Here is a 21577-nt window from a genome sequence, read left to right on the forward strand (position 1 = left end):
TTCAACTTTTTGCAGATGATGTTCTAATTACATCAGCAGGATCTAATTCTTCTATACAGTCTCTATTTGATAACATGATGAATTTTAAAAGTATTTCTGGTTTAATATTCAATGAAGAAAAAACTAAAATACTACCTATATATACACGAAAAAATATTCTCATTAGTGATTTTACTAAATATGTACCCAATTCAGGTCAGATAACTTATTTAGGTATAATACTATCTAAAGATATTAAATCTATTATATATAATAATTATAATACCTGTTTTCTTAATATACAAAATCTTTTTAATACCTCGAATAATATGTTTTTTACTATGGAGGAGAGACTTACAATTATTAAAATGATAATATTCCCCAAGATTTTATACTTAATACAATCAATAATACTTCCACCTACAAAAATAATTATCAAGAAACTGAACACACTAATGTTAAATTTCTTATGGGCACCTAATAGACCTAGGATTGCATTAAAGAAACATACTAACAGCTGGTCTCAAGGGGGTATTTCTTTTCCAGACTTTAATTTATATACCATCTCTTCTATTGTAAAAGTTATTACTTTATTAATAGATCAGTCATATGTCACAAAATGGAAAGATTATTGGGAGCTAATTAGTATACACTTCATGAAAATCTCCTTAACACATAAAAATATGATTGTAAATAACTCCTTGTTATGGTTACTAAAGGAATGTTGTACTTCACCTATTACACCTAAACATATGGTTTGTTACCCATTAAATATTATTATTAGTTATCGTAACTTTATATTCATGCACCCTAAGTAGAGGGAATGGAATTTTATTGTATTTCCTATAATGTATACTCAAGGGTATGCTTTTGTCATCTACTTCTGAAGGAACTCATTTAGCAATAGATAATGATCTAAAGTACTGGTATCAGTTGATATCTGATAAAGTTAAAAATCTAGATTTCTTAAAACAAGAATTTGATCCAAGAGAAACTTGCTGGTTAGAGGTTCAGACCTTTAGACAACATCTCATTAATAAAATAGATTTAATGTCTATAACTGTTAAAGAATCTATTCCAACACTGATTGATTACTTGATATTAAATTTACAACATAAAGTTTCTGATAAAGGTAAACTTTCATACATACATAAAGTTATCAGACAAGAAACTTTTTACAGTGTAGATTCATACTGGAATTATTTAACTTCTATTAATGGGGACCCACCAAATCAACAAGATAAACAATATATATTGGAATCTGCTTATAGAACTATGTCTTCCATTGTCTGGAGACTTTATACATGGAAATTTTTACATAGATCTTTTTATACACCTTTGATGATGAATAAAATAAACAATAAAGATAATCTATGTAAGAGATGTAATGTAGAAATTAATGCTGACTGGGCTCATATGTTTTATGACTGTATAAAATTGAAAGAATACTGGAAGTCAATTAATGAATTTTTGCAGGCTCTTTTACAGATAATTTCATTATTTCTAAATCTCTTATATTATTCAACACACCTGTACCTCAAAGTGTTAAAAAGGTTAAGCTTCCCTTGTTATGGTCTATTCTAGCAGTGGCTAGGAAAATAATAACTAGAAATTGGATTTCAGATACACCTCCTTCGTTCAATGAATTTAAAAATGTTATGAATATAGTGTGCCATATGGAAATAAACACAATTAGGACTAGAACAAACAGAAAAACATCTTATTTTATTGTATGGGATAATTTACAAAATTTGTTAAAAAAATTTTAATTTCAATAGCATGATATTTTAGTTTAATTAATTGATCTGATTGTAGTGGATGTCTTTGTAAATACTTTAGTTGTTTTGTTGAATATTATAATAATACCTATTTTTAATTACTTGTATAAAATTGTTATGATATTTCTCTTATATGTTAAAACAATAAACCTGTTTTGAAAAAAAAAAAAAGAAAAGGTTAGCAGCAAACTATATAGAAAAAAAATGGGAATTGTGGGAACAATACATACAAGGGAAGAATGAGGTCCAAAAGGTGGCAGAACTTAAATGGGCTATGCAATGTTTGAGTAAGAAAGAATGAGTAGATTATCAGTGATGTACAATGTCTGCAACTGGGAGTGTGTTAGTATGGTTTGTGATGTAAAATGCTTGCAACTAGGATTGTATTGGTGTGGTTTGTTTTCATTTATATAAATATATGATGGCCTGTGTAGTAAGTGACAGTTTAATAAACATGTTTCTTGTTTAAAAAAATTCAGGAATTGAATCATTTAGGTAATATTGCTTAGGTTATATGACATATAGCAATATATATATATATATATATATATATATATATATATATATATATATATATATATATATATAATATGCATATTGTTATACATCATATAACCTAATAATAAAGTTTGATTACTTTTATATGAATATAAATTTGTCTGCGTCACAAGTGATAAATCAATAAAGGTAGCTGAAATAAAAAAAAAAAAAAAAAAGGAGGATCTAGAGATGATGCATAGCAGGCCCTAGGGAACTTCAATTCTTGAGTGTGTCAGATCCGATGATTTGGATCTGTTATCAGACTCTGTCGAATATGAGGATTTAGTCTTTGGATCCAACCGCTTAGACACCTTGCGAGAAGGTTCAAGAGTAGCGTCAGAGCTAGGAGTGGAGGATCCAGAAGGGTCTGATGTACGCTTTCTGCACTCTCTTCTTGTCAAATTTCTTTGAGGTTTGGGCTCTAGATAAAGTCTCTAGAAAAAAAAGTGGGTAATAAACCTTTTAGAACCAGTTTATTTTTGTGGTCCATTAAGGCCCATGGATTAAAGGCTTTCAAATGTCACATGACTCAAGTGAGATGGGCCTAAGCAGTACTCACAGGAATCATATGCATCAGACAGAAGTATCTTATATCCACAATCTTTACATTTCTTAAAATCCAAGGTTTTTCAGCCATATTGAGGTGAAAATAAGAATACAAGAGATTTTTTTTTTAAATGAAGAAAGAAACAAAGAAAGTGAAAAGGGAATTACCAGCAATGGTAATTAAAGAAAATGCCATAAGGGTATAAGCAAGAAAAAAAATAACCAACAATGGTAAACTAAGAATATACTGATAAATGTATAAAGAATAAGGGAGAAATATATAACATATCTAGAAAAAGGTAATAAAGTAATAAAATCTAAAAATCCTACTTCACTCACAAATACCAAACTAAAGCTAGAGAGCTAACCGTGACCACGTCCATACAGGAAGGCACTAAATGACTTATAAGGCATGGTAGGGGACTATTGGGTAAGGGAGGAACTCAAACGTTTCTAGTATCCACGAGCTATAAAAAGTGGCTGAGTTGGATCTGAGGGTCAGATCTGAACCCACGTGTTAATTAATAATAAAAATGGACAACACATAAGAAACTTTATGGTGAGTTCATAACTTTTTTTTTAATTGGAATAATCCAAGATTGGTCTGCATGTTAATAGTCTATTGCCACAAGCAAATAAAGGTCTGATTTGCACTAAGTCCCCATGAAAAGAATACTAGACAATCGGATCTATACACAACCAGCAGATCACTATAAAACTTATGCAGTACAGCTTTAACAATGCAAGAAGAGTGACATAAGGCTACAGGACTGACAATATACTTAACCATATTTACAAGACCCTCCCGATAAATCTATGTAAACAAATGGAAAAAGTCTATCCCTACTGGGGTTACATTCTTAAACCAAACACCTTTTCTCTATGTGGTTCACAAACTTTTCTTGGAAAGTCTGAAATAGCTAATGCATAATAACACCTGCCTATGGATCCTGAGCTATCTGGTAGACTAAATGCAGAGTCAAATGGTTATTCAATTTACTTTGCCCATCAACTTCAACTTAGGTGCATCACAAGGATCACTACTAGGTCCCTTCTTGTTTACAGTCTTTATACAAACACCTCTAGCAACATTAAGGCAGAGAAAAATCTTGCAATATTGCTGAAGAGTTCTACAAAATCTTAAAACTAAGCTGTAGTCTACTTCAAAACATCTTTCAACTTCATACACCTAGTTTGACTTATGGTACCTCAAATAGTACAGTTTTGTACCTACCATAAATGTAGATTTTCGAGTGTATATACTGCTGCAGTCATCACACTTGGGTTATCCTGCCGTCAGGCGGTCCCCGCAGTCGGCCGAATCCCAAAGTCTTGGTCCGGCGTCGGTTGTCGTTGCTTCTTCCCTGCCGTCAGTGCAACAGGGGGATAAAAGAGGCAGCCGACGCCATTTTCTTCAGTTTTTCTTGCCCCAGATGTCAGGTGCCCCCAACTAGGAAGGCAATACAAATAAATATGCAAAAATACCTTAGTAGATAAACAATAGTACTAGCTGTTAGCAAATACACCATATAGGCATGCATTCAATAGATTGATGTATATGGAGTTATAACTAATACCCTGGTATGTAGAGGGGATGGCGGGAGGATAACCTGGACTGCAGCAGTATATACACTCGAACATCTACATTTATGGTAGGTACAAAACTGTACTATGTTCATCGTGTTATACTGCTGCAGTCATCACACTTGGGTTGAATCCCAAAGCTATGGATGGGTGGTTGGTACTAAACTGGGTTAGGTGAAGCTAGGATGCCCTGCAGAACTGCAGTGGCAAAACCAGCTCTGGTTTTTGAGTATAATGGAAGGTGGTAGTGCTTGGTAAAGGTGTGCACTGAACTCCAAGTAGCTGCCTCCAGAATGTCCTTGGTTGGAACCCCCCTGAGAAAGGCTGCTGAGGTTGCTGTAGCCCTGGTAGAATGGGACCTAATATTAACAGGCACTGCTTTCCCATGGTGCTATCCATTTGGAGATGGTCTGTTTTGAAATAGCCTTTCCTTGTGAACCTGCAGCATAGGATACAAAGAGTTGGTCCATTTTTCTGAAGGTCTTTGTCTTATCCAAATAGTAACGTAGCGGTCTGTGAATGTCCAAAGAGTGAAGGAGTCTTTCTCCTTTATTCTGGGGGTTTGGATAAAAGGTGGGTAAATGAATGGTCTGATTCAAAGCCACACTGGATACTACCTTTGGCATAAAGGTAGGGTAAGTTCGTAAAGAGACTCTGTCCTGATGGAAAATGATGAAAGGTTCCACTGCCATAAGTGCCTGTAGTTCTGAGACCCTGTGTGCTGAGGTGATCGCCAGCAACAGAGCTGTTTTCCATGACAAGTATTGTAGTTCTGCTGAGAAAGCTGGTTCGAAAGCAGGCAGTGTTAATTTTTCTAAAATGAAGTTGAGGTCCCAAGCTGGCATTGGGGGTTTTCTGGGGGGTCTTGTATTCTTAGCCCCTCTGAGAAACTGCCTTAGTAAAGGGTGTGAGAATATGGGAGGATCTGTATTATATTAAGCTGAAATGGCTGAAGCATGGATCTTAATGCATGAGAAACAAAGGCCTTTGTGTAGCATCTCAGTTAAGTATTGCAGTATTTGGGGAATGTTTGTTATCCAAAGATTTTGGCCTTTAGCCTGGTTCCATGCACAAAATCTTTTCCATCGTCTGAGTAAGTTTTTCTGGTGCTGGGCCTCCTGGCCTCCAAAATGACATTCAGGACGTCCTTTGAGAGAAGTGTTGATTGATAATTCAAGGTATTCTCCATGCAGCTAAATTTAAAGTCCTGAGCTGACTGTGAAGGATCTGAGAGTTTTGCTGAGTCAACAGAAGTGGGAATTGAGGCAATATCCATGGAGGGCTGAGAGTCAAGGTCCTTAGTAATGGGTACCAGTGCTGACGTGGCCAGTCCGGAGCAATGAGGATCATTTGTGGTCTCTCTGATCTGACTTTCAGTAATACCTTGGTCAAGAGAGGTAGTGGTGGGAAGGTATAGACCATCAATGCTGTCCAACTGAATGATAGGGCGTCCACTTTCCAGGGCATCCACTTTCCAGGCTAGGGAATGACAAGTCCTTGTGCAAAATTGCTGTAGTTGGCAATTGTTGGGGGAGGCAAATAGATTTATGTCTGGGCATCCCCACCTTTGAGTTATCATTGAAAATACTTGTGGGTGTAGTCTCCACTTGTGAGGACCTGCCAAATTTCTGCTTAATTCATCTGCCAATATGTTTTCCTTTCCTGGCAGAAATTGTGCTTGCAGTTGTACTTGGTAAGTCAATGCTGTATTCCACAAGGTCATTGCCTGTCTGCATAAAGGGTAGGAGTATGTTCCTCCCTGTTTGTTTATGTACTTAGTAGTTGTCCTGGATGCAAGAGGTCCTTGAAGGCTGTCAGTGCATTTTGCACAGCTAGCATCTCCTTTTGGTTGATGTGTAGATACATTTGTTTTGCAGACCATTTGCCCTGTATGCACTGTCCTGCCATGTGCGCTCCCCAGGCGTAGTCTGAAGAATCTGTTGTCATAGTTTGGTTTACTGGAGATAAGACAAAAGGAAGACCCTTGTTTATTTGACATGCTTGAGCCCACCATAGGAACTCATTTTGAAGGCAGGGAATGAGAGGTATACTTGTTTCGAGGCTGTGCCTGTGTTGAGTCCATACACTTTTCAGGTACCATTGTAATTTCCTCATATGCAGCTTTGCATGTGGAATTAGTTGCATGCAGGATGCCATGAACCCCAATGCCTGCAGGATTTTCCTTGCAGTGAGCTGGGTAAAAGTTGCCATCTTTATGAAGTATTGAGTCAGTTGTTTTTGTTTGTCTGGCATGAGATAAGCCATCTGGGCTGTTGTATTTAAGCTGGCACCCAGGAATATTATGTCTTGTGAGGGTATTAGCTTTGACATCTTTTTGTTTACTGTGTACCCTAGGCAACTTAGCAGCTTTGTTACAAATGCCAGATGCTGTAATAGAATGGCCTTGCTGTCCGCTTGGAACAGGCAGTCATCCAGACATGGATAAATTTGTATTCCTAGTTGTCTGCAGTATGCAATTACTGATGCCAGGCATTTTGTAAATACTCTGGGCGCAGTAGATAAGCCAAAGGGCAATGCAGAGAATTGATAATGCGTTGCACCTGCCAAAAATCTGAGGTATCTTCTGCAATCTTGTCTGATAGGGACATGCAGGTATGCCTCTGAGGTCCAACGTTACCAGCCAAGACTCCTTGTCCAGCATGGGAAGAAGCTGCTGTAGTGTGAGCATTTTGAATTTGGGTACCTCCAGGTATGTGTTTAGAATTGAGAGGTCTAAAATGGGTCTCCAGGCTTTGTCCTTTCTTGGTACTAGAAATAGTCTTGAGTAAAAACCTTGACCTTGCTCCTTTGTAGGTACCTTCTGAATTGCTTTTATATCCATGAGAGCTGAAATTTGCATTTGTGCCTCTGCCCATTGGTGTGGAGGCAGATTTGGCATGCCTCTCATCCGTGGTAAAGTGTGAAAATGAAATCTGTAGCCCCGGGTAATAATATCCATTTGTCCTTTGTTATGATGCACCAATTTTGTGGAAATAGAGCCAGTTTTCCTCCCAAAGGTGCTGCCAGGGCAATTTTGCTTGGCAGGCGAAGGGGGAAGTCATTGTGTTTGTTTCGTGGAGGGTTGAGATCTTTCGTCTCCACCTCTGAGTTGTTGTATGCCATTGTCTAGGCCTGAAAGAACCTTGTGGCTGGCCACTGCCCCTTGGGCGTCTGTACCTACCCCTTTGGGGTCTGTCTGATGCAGGAAAGGACCAGTTTTTTGATGGCCAGTTTCTGCTGAAACGAGGAGGTTGTACCTGTAAAAAAATCTTTAACTGCATAGATTTTGCCTTTTCTTCCATTTTCTTTAAAACTTCCTCTGCTTTGACACCAAATAACACATCTTTCTGCAATGGAGCATCCAATAACTTTGCTTTGACATGTTCTGGTAAGGCTTGCTCTTTTAGCCAAGCATGTCACGATTACAGATCCTGTGACAGCTGCTCTACATGAGGCTTCCAATGAATCAAAACCACACTGTAAGGTATGCTTTCCCACCTGTTCTGCTGCATGCAGCAAATCCTGCATCTCTTTGAAATCAGGTTGATCTGTCTGAGGGATCATTTTCTGATTTAACTGTGTAATCAAGTACTGCTGGTATTTTAGCATGTGGAATTGGCAGTTTAAGGCCCTCATGGCCAAAGTGGCAGACATATACACTTTCTTCCCCCATCTTTCTAATGCTCTGGAATATCTTTCAGAAGGTAGTGGATTCTTAGCAGTAGTGGAGGCCTTAACCCCTTTGGGACCCTGGGAAGTAGTTTCAGGGTCTGCAACAGGGCTTTTATATAGAAACTTATGAGAATCAAGAACTCTGTAGTATCTGTCTGGTTTAGCTGGTGCAGGAGGTAAGGAATCTGGGTTTAGACTAGATTCGGTGTAAACATCATCCAAAATGTCTAAAACTGGAGGAATTGCAAGGTGTCTATGCTGTGGGAGAAGAAGGAACTCACTGAGTCTTTTCTTAGAGTCAGAGTAATCTTGGCCTTCCCAGTGGAAGTGTTCCCTCATGGTGTGTAAAGTTTCCCCAAAAGAGTAGTCTTCATGGGGGGGGGGGGGGGGGACAGAGGGAATGGACTCTTCAGCATCTGAGTCTTCATAAGGAGGGAAGGAATAATCCTGGTCCTCAGAGTTAGCTGAGGAAATGGATGCTTGATCAGAGGAAGGATAATCTTCCTCCAGTCTGGGCCTTTTGTCAGGAGGGGGTTGTGAACCCCTGATAAGAGTAATTAAATCCTCAGCCATCTTAAGCATCTGTTTTTTTAGGCATAGGGGCCTGTGGGGGGAACTTTTAAGGGGGGTTTAAGTTTAGCATAAGACTTAATAGAGATAGTTGTCGGTTTGAAGACACCTTCAGAAACCGAAGGCCTGTCCAAAATCTCCAGATCACCGTCAAGGTTGGCGTCCGAGGGGTGAGATGGAACCGGCTCCCGAGGCCCAGCTGATTCGGTCTGGGAGGCCGTCAGAATTTCTAAATCAGCGGTAGTCAGGGGCTGAAAACCGGAGAACTGGCGGTAGGCCTTGCCGAGGCCTCGGTATCTGGTCTTGGCCTTGGTTGCCTGTCCTTATCCTTGCGTTTTTTAATCATTGCTGATGTCGGTTGTTCCGACAACATGCTATAATTAAATTTTCTGCCAAAATAATGTCGGGCAAAATCTGCCCGACGCTTGATTGTATGTTTGTTGAACCTAGCTCAAAACTGACAACCAGAGACATCGTGGTCTGGGCCTAGGCAAGGAATACAATAAGAATGAAAATCCTTATGAGGTATTTGCTTCCCACAAGAAATGCAATTATTAACTTTGTCTGACATCGGTCTGAGGCAAGAAAAGTTTCCCCAACAGGGTACTTAACTTTAGAGAAGACTTCGGGTTGAAATTCGATTCGAAAATCTCAGGAGCTAGCCAACCGGCACTTGCGAACTGCTTCTGCTTCGGGCACCACGCGGCAAGAAAGACGCGGCAAGAAAGACTGAAGAAAATAGCATCAGCTGCCTCTTTTATCCTTCTGTCGCACTGATGTCAGGGACGAAGTGACGACAACCGACGCCGGACCAAGACTTTGGGATTTGGCCGACTATGGGACCGCCTGACGGCAGGATAACCCAAGTGTGATGACTGCAGCGATATAACACAATGAACATCTTCCTGTTACTATAATGAAGCTGTATTTCTATTTGTGAAAAAAATACCTCTGTAATAGCGTAACCAAGTGAAAGTCTGTTTAATAACTGCTGCTTATAAACTGTAACTGTGTGACGAAGAATATGATTGTATTTCCGTACTAAATGCATTATCCTGGTTTGTTTGCAGTGATAAATGGAGGTTTTTCCTCCCTAGGGCATTGCTGAAAATGGACTTTTTAGTAGGGTCATTCAGCTTTTCCCAGTAAACAAAGAAAATTAATAAATAAAATACTTAGATGTCGGATTACCAGTATTCTCCAAGCCACAAAGTGGAAGACTGTACTTTGGTTCTTGTTTGCTATTCTTGCCCAAGTATTTCTACTACACAACTCAACCATCGCAAAAACTGGTGACAGAAGTACTTCAAAAGTAAAATAATCAAGAGTACACAAAGGTGCACTGTACATACAAAATTGCAAAGCTTAGTCAGTCTGGCTACTGTAATGGACATCCTCCCCTCTATGTGCTTATACCATAACAAAGTGGAATAGGGAGTAGCACTGTCCTTACAACAAGAGGTTTTCATGTTTGGTTCTTTGCTGGGTTGCTTTCTGTGTGGAAATTGTTTATGTCCTACTTGTACTTAAGTGGGTTTTCTCTGGGTGCACCAGTTTCTTCCCACGTCACAAAGACAAGCATTGGTGGTGACTCTAAATTGTCTGTAGAGGTGTGTCATAAGAAAAAAAGGTGTGGCAAAGTACTTCCACTCTCTACCTGCCTATTAACCTCTAGAGATGGTGGTGGTAGCTCTTCGTGAGGCCACATGACAGCATCTGATGGATGGATGAAGGGATTATACATAAAGTTTCAGTCTTGATGACTGTTCAAAGGAAAGTATACTAAAGAAGTAGTGTTACATCAACAACATAACTTATTTTGCTAATGACAGTGCAACCAGTATACCAGCATGCAACTTTATTGAAAAATGAAATATCCTTTCCAGGTTCAAGTGTAAATGCACAGAATCATACCCAAAACACTGCCAGTGCATACCTGAAACTGAATATCCACTGCTGAGGCAAATCCATGTCTCAGATTTACTCCTTTGCAATTTAATTCACTGTTTATACATGTTGCTACTGCATAACTGACTGTATTATGCTGCACTGAAAGTGTTGTTATACCACATCGTTTTATGTTGAGTACTGTACAGGATATTGTATACTGCGCGGATAATGTCACTAGGTCTCCCTTTTACACCAGGATTCATCTGAGCAGCCAGATAAAATGATTACATAAAAAGCTCTTTCTCTGGTGCGTAGAACAGAGGAAAGCCAAGCCCTGTAGTATTGCTAGTGTACTTTTGTCAGTCAAGAAGATACATTTGTCTATGTGCTGCTTTTAGACAAGTGGCACTGTCTGTTCTGTAGTAAGCATACAATTTGGAGCTGTAAAGGATTTCCATTTCAGGTACCTGACTGCCAAGCATCCAAGTGCTCCGGATTATGTGGAATGCTCCACATTTGACGACGAGTGAAGCCACTGTTCCGCTGTTCCGCATTGAACAGCTGTAACTCCACTACACGCATCTGATTGGTTTGTGTACTGCAATTACTGTCAATCGGCATCGCGGTATAGAAACCGATGCATAGCTGTGCTGCCCTTCCACATTACACAGCACTGGCTGTGCTCTACAGTTTTTGATTGGCTCGTACACAGCATCTGCAGCCAATTGCGAATGCGGTGTACGAGCCAATCAAGTAATGGGTTTCAGCAGGACAGGAGCCAATGAGGGCTCCCCAATATAGGTCAATCACTTTCTGCTGTGGATTGAAGATGTTGGGACTGGGACTCGGAAACTAGGAGAGGAATCAAGAAGCTGAAGGGACTTCAGGGGTCTTGCTTTGGTGGATCAAGATTGGTCAGACGGTCACTAGAAGGCTTAGGTTTGTGAGGCTGCCTGCTGGACAACCGGGGCTGATCAGATCAGAGTTTTGGATTAAATTTCATGCTGTGTGGAGACCGAGTCTGTGGATTATACTGAGCTGCTGGTGCTGCTTGGATAGGGAGAGGTAAGTGCTTCATAAATGTAGCTGTAATGTTATCTCTGCAAGAATTTCTATCCTTGAGAACCTGTATGCTAGCAACTTTCTAAGCTTGTAAGAGCAATTTTAGTGTCTCTATTTTTGTGCTGCTTGTCCCTGGTATGTCTGTTGTATGCCAACACAGATGCTGTTATTCTAACAATATTTCCAAGTTTATAAGAGTAATATTTCTAAGTTTATAAGAGCAATATTTAAAGAGCGTCTATTTTTGTGTTCTGCTTATCCCTCTAGTATGTCTCTAAGTAATTGCCATATCTTTGAGAAACTCTGTGCCAACAAAGATCCTGTTATTCTAGCAACTTTCTAAGTTTACAGCAATATTTAGTCTCTATTTTTGTGCTGCTTGTCCCTAGTACGTCTGTTGTATGACTACACAGATCCTGTTCTACCAATATTTCCAAGTTTATAAGAGTAATATTTCTAAGTTTATAAGAACAATATTTAAAGTGTCTCTATTTTTGTGCTACTTGTCCCCCTATTACATTGGGTTTTGTCCAGATTTCTTGCACTAAGAGGTTGACAGGTATGTCAGGATGGATGTCAGAAGTGAGTTATTTATAGTAATGAGATGCTTTAAAGTAGACAGGATGCTGTTTAACTTGGTCTAACTAAAATCATGTGTGACTTGTAATGTCTGTTTACAAAATGTAGTAAATGTGAATTTTATTTTTGTAAAGTGCTGTTTCATTTACTTACAATATGGATATGGTATTGCAGATTATAAAACAAAGGTTTTGGATCTGAGAAGTGTCATATTGAATTTTACAGGCGTTCCAGCATGCTCCATAGCAATGGCATGTTTCACGCAGTGCGAAAATAGGGTGTTCCACATTTTGACCATTTGTCACACATTGTTAAGGTCTGTGTTCCACATTGGCCTCTTAAGAGGTTGAGACCTATGCCTGACTGCAAAGTTTCAGCACAAATTAAATATTACTTCAACTTGGGGGTCTGTTACCTTTTTTTTCTCCAGTGTAAGGTACAAAATCTTCTTTATCCTTGATTTCCAGTGCTTCCTTTTCTAAAAATGCCAAGAGACTCTCCCTGTCATAAGTGCCTGTTGCTTTCTTGTTTGTTTGGTCCTTCTGTCTCAGGCCTGCTGGCAGGAGTGCATTCTGAAAACAAGTTCAGTTCAACAATAAATATAATTTCCTCAATTCAGCAAGTCAACTTTATTTACATGGCACAAACACAGGCACACAATAGCATACAACTCTAATTAAAAAGCGAAACACGTTATAAAATGGGCAGACAGCATCACCAGAATCCAAATTTAATAAAAAATGCAAATGTTCAATTAATGTTTTAAAAAGGCCAGTGAATGACTACCTTACTCTTTAAAGGAAGAACAAGCTTAATTAAAGAAAGTTCAGTTGTGTACATTTACCATAAATGTAGATGTTAGAGTGTATTCACTGTTGCAGTCATTACATTTGGGTTATCTGCTTGCAGGTAGCCCTCAGTCGACCCGATTAACAAAGTCTTGGGTCCTGCGTCAGCTGCTGTCCCTTCTTCCATGACGTCAGGTCATCAGGGGTATAAAAAAATGCAGCCAACGTCATTACATCAATTTTTCTTGCCCCAGATATCAGGTGCCCCCTTAATGGGAAGCAATTAAACATAAAAGCAGTAAGATATACCTCCAACAAAAAAGCAAATACACCAAAAAGGCTTTTAAGCATAGTTAAGGAAAGTGTAGGTATAGCCAAAAAAAGTTAGGGGGCTGGAGGGAGGGTAACCAGGACTGCAACATTGAATACACTATAACATCTACATTTATGGTAAGTGTACACAATTGTACTACGTTCTTCGTGTTTCATTGTTGCAGTCATTACATTTGGGTAGATTCCCAAAGCTATGGTTGGGAGGAGGAATTTAGATAGCATTAAGGCCAGCTATAAGGTCCTGCTAGACTGCAGTGGCAAAGCCAGCTATGGATTTAGAGAAAACTGGCAAATGATAATGCTTGGTGAAAGTATGTACAGAACTCCAGGTAGCAGCTTCTGGGTTGTCCCTGGTAGGGATGGCTCTGAGAAAAGCTGTAGAGATAGATGTAGCCCTGGTGGAGTGAGGTCTGATCCCCTGGGGGATAGGTTTTCCATGGTGCTTATAGCAGAAATGAATGCAATGGCTTATCCACTTAGAAATGGTTTGCTTTGAAATAGCCTTCCCCTCTGCCCCTGCAGCAAATGCCACCAGCAGTTGTTCAGATTTCCTTTGAGGTTTAGTCCTGTCAAAGTAGAATCTAAGTTGTCTGTGCACATCTAAGGAATGCAGTATCCACTCCCCTTTATTCTGTGGATTGGGAAAGAAGGTTGGAAAATGGATGGACTGATTAGAAGCCACACTGGATACAAGCTTGGGCATGAAGGATGGATTGGTTCTGAGGGACACCCTGTCCACATGAAAGATGATGAAAGGCTCCACTGCCATAAGGGCCTGTAATTCAGATACCCTTCTAGCTGAAGTGATTGCTAAAAGAAAAGCTCTTTTCCAAGAAAGAAATTTTAAGTCTGCAGTAGCAGCTGGCTCGAAAGGCGGTAGAGTAAGTTTCTCCAAGACAAAGTTAAGGTCCCAGGCTGGGGTTGGAGTTCTCCTGGGTGGTCTCAAATTTTTGGCCCCTCTGAGGAACTGCTGGAGCAGTGGATGAGAGAAGAGGGGAGGTCTGTGTTATAATGAACTGAAATGGCTGAGGCGTGGATTTTAATGGATGAAAAAGACAGGCCCTTGTGAAGCATCTCAGTTAAGTTTTGTAAAATCTGAGATAAATTGGGTGCTGCTGTGCTCATCCCTTGAGACTGGTTCCAGGCACAGATTTTTTTCCATTTTTCAGCATAAGATTTACTAGTACTAGGCCTCCTTGCCTCTAAAATGATAGACATCACAGGTTTGCTGAGGGATGGTAAAGGAGAGATTACTTAGCCAGGCTGCAAGGTTCAGTGTTGGAAGCTGAGGGTGCAGAATCTGGTTCTCCTGCTGAAACAGCAGGGAAGGAATCTGAGTCAGGTGCCATGGAGATAACCGTGACACACTGCGCAGGAGGGGGGTACCAGTGTTTGTGCGGCCAGTCTGGAGCAATCAAAATCATCCTTGGTTTGTCCTGTTTGATTTTTAGTAGTACTTTGGAGAGCAGAGGCAGAGGGGGGGAAGGCATAGACCGATAGGTTTTTCCAGCTGAAGGACAGAGCATCCACTTTCCAGGCTTGTTTGTGGGGAATCCTTGTGCAGAATTTGTCCAATTGGTAGTTCTGGGGAGAGGCAAACAGGTCTATATCTGGGCTCCTCCATTTGCTTGTCAACATGTTGAAAATAGTACAGTTGTGTACCTACCATAAATGTAGATGTTCGAGTGTATTCACTGTTGCAGTCATTACACTTGGGTTATCCTGGTGGCAATCTACCCGCAGTCGGTCCGAGTTCCAAAGTCTAGGTCCGGCGTTGGTTGCTGTTGCCTCTTCCCTGACGTCAGTGCGCCAGGGGTATAAAAGATGCAACCAACGCCATTTTCTTCATTTTTTTCTTGCCCCAGATGTCAGGTGCCCCCAAATAGGAAATCTGGAAAAAATTATGCCAAAAAACATGCATGTACTAAAATAAACATTTCCTTCATCTACAAGCAAATACATCACATAGGTTGTAGAGAGCTGAGAAGTACAGAAAGGTCCCAGCAATGAAAAGGGGGATGGTGGGTGGGTAACCTGGACTGCAACAGTGAATACACTCTAACATCTACATTTATGGTAGGTATACAACTGTACTATGTTCCTAGTGTTTCAGTGTTGCAGTCATTACACTTAGGTTGGATCCCAAAGCTGAGGTTGGGTGGCTGGGCATAAATAGGATTAGGAGAGGCTACCAGGCCCTGCAGAACTGCAGGTTCAAAGCCTGCTCTGGATTTAGAGTAGAGAGGTAAGTGGTAGTGCTTGGTGAAAGTGTGCAATGAACTCCAGGTTGCAGCTTCTAAAATGTCTTTGGTTGGTACTCCTCTGAGTAAGGCTGCTGAAGTGGCTGCTGCTCTGGTAGAATGTGGCCTTATGCTCTTAGGCACTGATTTGCCATGTTGTACATAGCAGAAGCAAATGCAGTGTCCTATCCATTTTGAAAATGTCTGCTTTGAGATAGGCTTTCCTTGTGATCCTGCAGCATAAGCTACAAACAGTTGCTCAGTTTTTCTGAAAGCTTTTGTTTTATTCAAGTAGAATTGTAGCTGTCTGTGTATATCCAAAGTGTGCAGAAGTCTCTCCCCTTTATTTTGGGGATTTGGATAGAAAGTTGGCAAATGAATGGTTTGGTTAAGAGCCACACTGGAAACCACCTTTGGCATAAATGTTGGGTTTGTCCTTGGAGAGACCCTGTCCTGATGAAAAATGATGAAAGGTTCCACTGCCATTAATGCCTGTAACTCTGAGACACTTCTTGCTGAAGTTATTGCTAGGAGCAGAGCAGTTTTCCATGATAAGAATTTTATATCAGCTGTGTTGGCTGGCTCAAAAGGAGGCAGTGTGAGCTTTTCTGATACAAAATTGAGGTCCCAAGTAAGTATTGGTGCTCTCCTTGGGGGTCTTATGTTTCTTGCCCCTCTGAGGTACTGCCTTAGCAGTGGATGTGAAAAAATAGGAGGTTCCGTATTGTAATGAGCTGAAATGGCAGAGGCATGGATCCTAACAGATGAAGAGGATAGGCCTTTGTCCAGCATCTCAGTTAGGTATTGCAAAATCTGAGGTACTTAAAAGAAATATTGAACACAGTTCAGTGGGTAAATGACACGATAGAGGCTGTGCGGATTAGCGCTTTCTTTCACTTTAATAAAAACGTGAACTTCTTCAGAAACAAGACAGTGTGCCCTCCCTAACACATGTCTTATAAATCTTTTAAACAGGATGTGATGTCATGGAAGTTTCAATTCTTTTTTATACAAAATAGAAATAAAATAATATAATATAATATGAAAATGCATATTTCAGATGTGTAAAAAAACATTTTGACTTTTAATGAATTAACCTACTTTGTATCCATTGTGTATACCAACTGTATCAGATAGTGTCTATATATAAATGTGAATTGTAAACCATTTTAGCCCTACTTATAAACATCATACTGACAAACTACATGTAATCATAAATATTGAATATATTCAATGTGAATTAAATAATCATACACTACCAATGTTTAAATAAAATAATCTCTTTTACAAAAAATTGTGTACATATGTACATCTGTCACTACATGAACCGTCATTAAATGACTTTTATGAAAAATCTGAGGTATATTTGGAACAAGTGGTTCGAGTCCTTGTGCATGGTTCCAAGCACAGAATCTCTTCCATTTTTCTGCATAAGATTTCCTAGTGCTGGGCCTCCTGGCTTCTAAAATGACATCCATAACAGCTTTAGAGAGAGGTGTGGTCTGAGTGACTATATTATCTGCCATGCAGCCAGATTATAGGTTCTGAGCTGACTGTAGAATCCGATTGTTTTGTTGAGTCAGAAGATGAGGATTTTGAGGTAAACGCCAGGCTGGGCCCTTGAGACAAGCTCTTTAGGATTGGGTACCAGTGCTGGTGTGGCCAGTCTGGGGTAATCAGGATCATTTTTGGCTTCTCTTGTCTGACTTTTAGGAGTACCTTAGGAAGAAGAGGCAGTGGAGGGAAGGCATAAACTGTCAGGGCTTTCCAGCTGAATGAAAGAGCATCCACTTTCCATGCTTGCGAGTGATAAGTTCTTGTGCAGAATTTCTGTAGTTGGCAGTTGTAAGGGGAGGCAAAAATATCTATGTCTGGGCATCCCCATTTCCTTATCATGCTGAAGACCTGTGGATTTAGTTTCTTGTCGTGCGGATCCATGAGATTTCTGCTTAGTTCATCTGCCAGTGTATTTTTCTTTCCTGGCAGGAATTGTGCCTGCCGATGTACTTGATAGGTCAGTGCTGTGCTCCACAGAGTCATGGCTTGCCTGCAGAGGGGGTAGGAATGTGTGCCCCCTTGCTTGTTTATGTACCACATAACTGTGGTACTGTCCGTCTTTAGTAATAGTTGTCCTGGATGTAGTAGATCCTTGAAGGCTGTCAGGGCATTCTGTACAGCTAGCATCTCTTTTTGATTGATGTGAAGATGCATTTGTTCCTTGGGCTACATGCCCTGAATACATTTTCCTGCCATGTGTGCCCCCCAGGCATAATCTGATGCATCCGTTGTTATTGTCTGCCTGGCTGTGGGTAAGGTGAAGGGCTGTCCCTTGTTGTGGTGAGAAGCCCTGGACCACCATCGAAACTCCTGTTGTAGACAGGGAATTATAGTTACTGTTGTTTCCAGGCTGTGGCAATGTTGAGTCCAAACACTTTTTAGATACCATTGTAGTTTCCTCATATGCAGTCTTGCATATGGAATTAGTAGAATGCGGGATGCCATGAATCCCAGGGCCTGCAGAATTTTTCTTGCAGGTAGTTGGGTCTTTGTTGCCATCATTTGAAAGTAATGAGTCAGTTGCCTTTGTCTGGCACGAGATAATCCATCTGGGCAGTTGTATTTAAGCTTGCACAAAGGAATATTATCTCTTGAGAGGGCACTAGGTTTGATTTCTTTTCGTTTACCGTGTACCCTAGGCAAATTAATAATCTTTTTACAAACGCCAGATGCTTTAGTAGAATGTCCTTGTTCTCTGCTTGAATAAGGCAGTCGTTCAAGTAGGGATATAGCTGAATTCCTCTTTGTCTGCAAAATGCAATTAGTGGTGCCAGGCATTTTGTGAAGACCCTGGGCGCAGTAGATAAGCCAAAGGGCAGTTTAGAGAATTGGTAATGCATTGAGCCAGCTATGAATCTGAGGTATCTTCTGCAAGACTGTCTGATTGGGACATGCAGGTATGCCTCCTTGAGGTCCAAAGTAACTAGCCAAGCCTTCTTGCCCAGCATGGGTAGAAGTTGCTGCAGTGTTAACATTTTGAATTTTGGAACATCCAGGAAAGTATTTGGGATTGACAAGTCCAGTATTGGTCTCCAGGCTTTGTCCTTTCTGGGTACCAGGAAGAGTCTTGAGTAAAATTCTTGTCCCTGTTCTTGCTGTGATACTCTCTGAATAGTTCCCATGTCCATGAGAGCAGCAATTTCCTTTTGTGCCTCTGCCCATTGGTTTTGTGGCAGGTCCGGCATACCTTTTGATTTTGGAAGGGTGTGAAAGTGGAACCTGTAACCCTGAGAAACTATATTCAGTACCCATTTGTCCTGGGTGATTATGTGCCAACTTTGTGCAAAAAGTGCTAGCTTTCCCCCTAGGGGTGCTGCCAAAAGGTAAGTGCTTGGCCTTTGTAGAGGAAAGTCATTGGGACTGTTTCCTATAAGGTTGTGATTTGTCTTCTCCTCCTTTGGGGGCAGAAGCACCCCATTGTTTAGGTCTGTAGGAGCCTTGGGGCGGAGATCTACCTCTTGGGCATCTGTATCTGCCTCTTTGTGGCCTGACACCTGAAAGGACCAATTTTTTGAAGGACAGTTTCTACTAAACCTAGGTGGTTGAACCTGTAAGAAATCCTTCACTGTCTGCATAGATTTTGCTTTATCCTCCATTTTCTTTAACACCTCTTCTGCCTTAACACCAAAGTATCATGCTGTAGTGGAGCATCCAATAACTTTACTTTAACACGATCAGGTGAACTTTGTTCTTTCAACCAAGCATGCCTTCGAGTGACAGAGCCTGTAACTGCGGCTCTGCAAGAAGACTCAAATAAATCAAAACCACATTGCAGAGTATGTTTTCCCACTTTTCAGCTGCATGCAATAATTCCTGCATTTCCTTACTGTCAGGATTTTCTGAATTTGTAAGCATTTTCTGTTTTAACAAAGACATGAGGTACTGTTGATATTTAAGCATGTGAAACTGACAGTTTAAAGCTCTTACAGCTAAAGTAGCAGAAGTGTAAACTTTTTTCCCCCATCTGTCCACAGCTCTAGAATCCCTATCAGATGGAACAGGGCTTTTAGCAGTGGAAGCCTTAACCCCTTTGAGACCCTGAGAAATTGTTTCAGGGTCAGCAGCAGCGTTTTTATAAAGAAATATATGAGAGTCTGGGACCCTGTAATACCTGTCGGGCTTGACTGGTGCAGGGGGTAAAGAATCAGGAGACAGACTGGATTCAAAGAAAACATTATCAACAATATCAAGCACAGGGGGGATAGCCAGGGGCCTGTGTTGAGGCAGTAAATGAAAATCTCTGAGCCTTTTCTTGTATTCTGAATAATCCTGGCTCTCCCAGTGGAAATGTTCCCTCATGGTGTGCAGAGTTTCCCCAAAACAGTAATCCTCAGGTGGAGAGGCTGAAGGTATAGATTCTTCAGCATCAGAGTCCTCATAGGGAGGAAGAGAATAACCCTGATCTGAAGAGGAATCAGAGGAAATAGAAACCTGGTCAGAGGAATCATAGTCAGCGTCTTGCCTAGGCCTTTTATCAGGAGGGGGATGGGAACCCCTGATCAAAGTAATTAAGTCTTCGGCCATTTTAAGCATCTGTTTTTTGGGCATGGAGGCCTGTCCTTGTGACTGGTGAGCTTGTTTCTTTGCCTTTAAAGGTGTCTTAGTCTTTGAAGTTGGTTTAATATACAATTGTTTAGGTCTGAATACACCCTCAGAAGCCGATGTCTGCTCTGCAGCTCCGGAACCATCTGAGTTAATAGTCTCCGAGGCTCCAATACCTTGAGTTTCCTGTGGCCTGGCCGACTCCACGTGAAATGAGCTCCATTATGTGTATCTTAAGGTTGAAAAACCTAGAAAGGTAATATCAGTGAGTGTTAGTATGGATCCGCGTTGAATAATCATGTTAAATAATTATGTTAAATAACCAATACACATTAATATCATGGGTGAGTAGTTGGGTAATAGAAAATAAATAAATAAAAACAAAAAATAATAAAATAAATAAAAAATAAAAAACGAAAAATAATAATGAAATGTTTATTTCATTCCATACCATTTCATGTTATTTTATTCCATCTTATTCTTTTTATTTGGGCTAAGCTTAATACAATACATTAACTGTATAAACTGCAATGTGTACTATATTGGATTGAATAGTAGCCATATGTATACATGTGTACACATACACACGTTTGTATTTTATATATTAACATTTTTTAACATATATATTCATTAAATTATTAGCTAATATTTATTAGTATATATGATTTTTATAGGTTTTAAATAGTGTGTAAAATTGTAAAAGTTTAAATGACCGTGTTATTTTAAGTAAGGATGATTTCAGGTTTTATGTTTTAACTTTTGGCATATGCCTTTAAAGTATTAATTGCTTAATGAATGTTTATTATGGCCACATTATAAAGGTGGTTAATTGATGCTGTTTGGAGTTTCTGAAGAAGTTAAGGCATCTGCTTTGACGAAAAGTGTACGATATTTTAACGCACTTAAAATAAAAAAGAATTGTGTGTGGTGAGTTGGGATTCGTGTTCCTGTTTTTGGGGAAGCATCTGTTTCTTTGGCATGGATGACTGTTCAGGAGAATGCTGTACTTGTTTCCTTGTCTTTAACGGTGTCTTTGACTGTACCTTGGCTGCTGCAGAGGATTTAATAGTAAGCTGTGAAGGTCTGAAAACACCCTCAGAAGCCGATGCCTGCTCAGCGGCTCCGGACCCATCTGAGGGAATATTTTCCGTAGGCCCAATACCTTGAGTATCCAGAGGCCTAGTTGTCTCCACGTGGGAGTCGGATACGGCCTGTGGCTCTGAGGTAGCAGGTGTCAGGGGCTGCGAAAGCGCCTCACTGAGAACCGGCGACTGGTCTAGAAGAGGCTTCGTCGTCGCTTTTGGACCTCGGATGCCTGTCCTTTCCCTTGTCTTTGTGTTTTTTATGAATTCCAGTCGTCGGTTGTTCCGACGGCATTATATAGTTAAACCTTCGGCCAAAGTAATGTAATGCAAAC

General features: G+C 40.2%; 1 protein-coding gene across 1 annotated transcript in view; it reads right to left on the reverse strand.

Moving 5' to 3' along the window:
• The window catches only part of LOC122806809 (tropomodulin-3-like), a 792984-nt gene that overhangs the window by 557596 nt on the left and 213811 nt on the right, over nucleotides 1-21577 (reverse strand). Inside the window, exon 3 of the mRNA XM_044077539.1 lies at nucleotides 12616-12772. Coding sequence (XP_043933474.1) covers nucleotides 12616-12772 — 157 coding nt within the window. The remainder of the gene's footprint in view (nucleotides 1-12615; nucleotides 12773-21577) is intronic.

This window comes from Protopterus annectens, chromosome 7.part0 (genome assembly GCF_019279795.1).
Source record: "Protopterus annectens isolate FY-2018-M chromosome 7.part0, PAN1.0, whole genome shotgun sequence".
NCBI classification, from domain to species: Eukaryota; Metazoa; Chordata; order Ceratodontiformes; family Protopteridae; genus Protopterus; species Protopterus annectens.